The sequence below is a fragment of the Brassica oleracea genome, chromosome C1 (genome assembly GCF_000695525.1).
Source record: "Brassica oleracea var. oleracea cultivar TO1000 chromosome C1, BOL, whole genome shotgun sequence".
In the NCBI taxonomy this organism is placed as follows: domain Eukaryota; kingdom Viridiplantae; phylum Streptophyta; class Magnoliopsida; order Brassicales; family Brassicaceae; genus Brassica; species Brassica oleracea.
Window position 1 is genome coordinate 15,093,455 of NC_027748.1, and position 4,820 is coordinate 15,098,274.

Genomic DNA, 4,820 nt, shown 5'->3' on the forward strand with positions numbered 1-4,820 from the left:
ACTGGTTTTTCACTTGCTTACATTACACAACATTGGCCACTACATATTTATAGAGGAAACAGAACACTCTCGATCTTGTATATGCCATCGCTTTATTTTATGCTTAGGAGTGCTCTCCATATATAGCCCACACTTTATGACTTATACTGCAACAAGAAAACTCAAAGACTTTTACCAAAACTTTAACATAACAAAAGAACAGCTCGACTTGTTTCTCTTCTTTTCCCACGTTTAATGCTTTGTGGTTTAAGAACAAATAGGCATCATTCAACAACAAATACAGTCTTGAGACAAAGATACAAGAGCTTAAAAGATGAGATAGGCAACTGTGATTAAAACCAACATAAAACAAAAGAGTCCACAAGATGTCTCAGTGATGAGTTTCCACTTCCTCATCTCGAACTTTGTCGAAATAACATCTTCTATTAAGTCATCAGTCACCTTCTTCAAGCAATCACCCTAGCCTTTTATATTATAAATCACATTTGAATGTTTTCAAGTTTTGGAAGTGAATCTTCAATCTCTTCAAGCAATGATTCCTCTACCCACAACACACATTTCGATGGCAAATCTCTCTTTCCAAAATCTCGTTTTTCTAACGGAATCAAACTCTTCTCTTTCACATGATTGTAATAAGAAGAGATGAAAGTCGCAGAGAAGACAAAAAGATACAAAATCGGGTTGCAGAGGAAGAGTACAAGAGTGAAATTGAATTGGGGCTTAGGGTTCTAAGGGCATCATTATTGGTGGGCTTTAGGTTGAGGCCTTAAGCGTAGGGTCCCTTAACTTTTAACTAAAAACGCTAAGGGACGACCCTAAAGTCCCTTATTTAAGGGTCGTCCCTTAGCGTTTTTAGTTAAAAGTTAAGGGATCCTACGCTAAGGGCCTCAACCTAAAGCCCACCGATAATGATGCCCTAAGGGTCGATTTGAGGATTTTTTTTAAGTTGTTACCGTACAAGCCTCCGTGAACAGTAAATGGAAATTTGACGACAAAAATAGTTGACTAAACATGCATCCTTATGGCTAACTCAACATTAGTATGTGATTTATTTGGATTAATGAAAAATCTATATTTATTTTGGCTAATTTGTGAAAGTTCAGTATTTAAATGAGTGTTTTCTCTTTAAAATAGTATTATAAGTAACTTTTTGTAATTTATCTCGAAAAATATACTCATAAGGTATTTTAGACTTTTTATTTAAAAATATATGACCCTTATTTGTTAACAAATGGGGAAACACGAGATTAGATTCGGGGATCGCACCGCTTGTCTCCTTATCACTCCATGTACTCCATTCCCTAATGTTTGTACTTACTCCAAGAGTTGGCAACTTTTCTCTGTTTCAACTGGTTTATTACCTGGTTGCCTCTATGAAAGAGTAACATCGTTTAGTTGGTCTCGAAGAACATGTACTGATGTGTCCACCATCACAGAAACTTCACAGTTCTATTTTCATGAATTTAATTTGATATAGTTAAGTAGTTTTTTAGTTTATATCACTATGTTTATTGGAAAAATCAATACACCCTCTTCTCACTATATAACATTTGTAATCATGATTAGGCATAAATCATTAATTCACATTAAACATATAAATCTTGAGAAAATTTAATACGATGTCAAGAAAACATGTAATTTACTATTTGTGTATCCGTTCTCTTATGAACAAAATTTAGCAGCTCTTCTCTGCACTAACCTAAAAGGACAGAACTTCGTACTGTTAAACAAAAATGTACATATTATTTCCGTAATAAACAAAAATGTCTCACGTACGTTTAGTAAATTAGTAATGTTTTCCAAGCCCCGGATCTGAAAATCCGAAGGCCATAAATATTTTCTAAAAGCTTTTATAAATTTTTTTTTTCTTCAAAATTTAGAGATTTACACTTATATATGCAAGAACTTCCAAAATTTTTGGAACCAAGGGCTCATTGGTCTTGCCCAAATCGGCGCTGTGTTTTTCTATTGTCAGTACGTGTAATTTGCCAATGATGTTAAAATCCTAAAACCTTAAACTCTAAAACCCCTAAAATCTTAAATTCTAAACACTATGAACCCTAAATTCTAAATCCTAATACCAGCTTTAACGGCGTGTTCTTTTTTTTTCTAGCTATTTTGTTTTTTTCAAATCAATATCTTTTTTCTATTAATTATATATGGCATTTTGATTGACGATAAAAAACTGAAGTGAATTTGACAATTAACGGTATCCGGTAAACACGAGTATCTTTTTTTGAAAGGGCAATCATGTGCACGTCCCTTTCTTTTTTGTTGTCCTCTTGGGTCACAGGACTTATCCATATTTCCTACCATTATTCACCACCCAAATCATATTCTTCCATTCTCATTTTCAACCTTTAAATTTGAACTTTCTCACATTTTTCTTAAAATTCAAATCGTGTACATGGATCCTTCTATGAAATAAATAAATAAATGTAATGGATACATAATAAAATTAATAATGATTCTATAGAAAAATCCAAGATCACGACATCTTGTTCTTTACGGATATGCGATTCTAATCTTACCCATGACACAGCTTGCAGTTTTAGCTTTTTCTTTGATTTCTAGAAAGGAAAAAAACTTTTTTTATATTAATATTTCGTTAAAACAATTACGTCGAGTGTATAAAATAGATATATAAACGTTTATCTCTCTATTGTCTTTCTACTTGTGAAATTATAATCATACACATTGATATCATCGACTAAGAACGAGAGATGTATTGCTAATATTGTGTTAATGTTTATGTCATATGATATGAGTTATGACTTATGACTAAGAATTGACAAACTTGGTCAGTGACACTTAATAGGATAGAAATATTAATTTTTATCACATACATCAACGATAAATTTATTAACCAAGCAGATGTCTGAATCGTACATATGAAAGGCAAACATGATAAAACGATGAAAACTATTGGCTCGAAAAAATAAAAGTAAATTACAAGAAAACGAAGCTGACCAATGCAACATAATCTCAAACGAGGAGCAAATGAGCTGCCACAACGAAAGAAAATGCTACAACGTCGTTTCTTACATTGAAAGCTCCTGAATCCGGGGAGGCCATTGTTGGTGGCATGGGTCCCGGAGAAGGAGCAGATTCCATTGCCGGCATCGGTGGGGAAGCCATGTCAGGGACTGATGCGGGGCTTGGGCCCATAGGAGTAGTTGATGGACTCATTGGCGTCATAGGTGATGGAGCCATGGGCATTGGTGGTGGAGCCATGGGCATAGGAGGTGGAGTCATAGGCATAGGAGGTGGAGTCATCATCGGCATAGGAGGTGGAGTCATCATTGGCATCGGAGAGCCGCCGCTAGGCATTGGTGGCATGGACATTGAGCCAGAAGGAGCCATCATGGGGGACTGAGCTAATGAAAAAGAAATTAAAACCATAGACAATGTCAGCAAAAAGAGGGCTTGTGAAGAGGCCATGGTTGTGTGTGTTGAATAGTGTGGTTTACCGTTTACGTAAAGTGATATATATGTGAGTTGTAAAAGAGTGGGAGAGAAAAGTGAAAGGTTCTTTTGTGCTGTTGGTGATATATAACTTACGGATTATTTGTTTTAAATTGTTGGACCGTTGGAAATATTGTATGACACATATCAGTCGATGGATAAGTATGAGATGCTGATTTATTTTCCTCCACGTACATGAAATAAAAGAGGAAAATTCCAAAGTGAAATCTCTTTGTTGGTACAGATAGAATAATCAATAGACATGAAAATATGGATATTTATAATTATAATGCCTTTATTTATTCTTTATATCTTTTATAGCGAACCACCAATCCTATTCACGGGTTGGTTATTAAGGGGCCATCTAAGTTATTCGAAATGTCATAAATGATGTTTTTTTAAAATTAAAAAATATTTCTTCCGTTTCAAATTATATGATGTTTTAGAAAGTTTATGCTGTTTCAAAATATATGATATTTTGAGATTTTAATGTTAACTTTAAGTTTATTGGAAATTGTTTAACCAGTAAAATTTTACAGTTTTTTTATAATTGGTTGAATGATTTTAAAATTATATTTTTAAAACGTATTTTTTAGAATAATGTAATTTTTTTAATTTTTATGCAGCCAAAATATCATATATATTATGAAACGTAGAGAATATTATGTTATCAACGTCAAAGGCATCGGGAACAGAGTATCCGACTGACAAACCAGCCAAACATCGGAGGTTAGGTTACAGAGAAGCAAAAATCAGAGAACAACAAGCCTATTCTAAGAAGTAATGTCATAAATGATGTTTGCTAGCCATTGATATACTAAAACGATGTTCATTCTGTTTTTTGTGTGTTAAGACTTGAGACTATCTAACAATACTAAAAGATTAATATACTCAATGGAGAAGCATGCCACCTCAGATTAAAAAATCAGCCAATCAGAGGATGTTGATTTGCCACGTCAGACGTTCTTTGACACAGAATTTACCGGGTCAATGTAATTGGGCTTATAGCAATTATATCTGACTTATTATAATCTGTCCATTTATCCTCCCAACCTAAATATTTGTAGCAAGCGACGCTGCCGTTCCCACTTCCTCATCGTCTTATCTGCAAATCGCTGCTACGATGTTGTTATGACGACTCATTCAATTCCGTTTTTCATTCCTAACTTCATGAGCGATGCTAACCTTCCACCTCCATCCCTCTCTTTTTCCTCTTATATAAACCCTTCGCTCTAAGCTTTCACTAAACAAAATTCTGCAACCTCCATTCCATAAACCAATCGATGATCATGAAATCGGTTCAAATCTCAGGCAAGTCTCCAGTGGCCCTATATTGCATTCGAATCACCCTTCTT

General features: G+C 34.4%; 1 protein-coding gene across 1 annotated transcript; it reads right to left on the reverse strand.

Annotated features, from left to right (window-relative positions):
- Window positions 1-2,828: 2,828 nt before the first annotated feature.
- Window positions 2,829-3,549, reverse strand: LOC106342607 (lysine-rich arabinogalactan protein 19). Its single transcript, XM_013781589.1, has one exon. It carries the CDS (start codon window positions 3,439-3,441, stop codon window positions 2,986-2,988), a length of 456 nt encoding a protein of 151 aa, XP_013637043.1. The 5' UTR covers window positions 3,442-3,549; the 3' UTR covers window positions 2,829-2,985.
- Window positions 3,550-4,820: the final 1,271 nt, after the last annotated feature.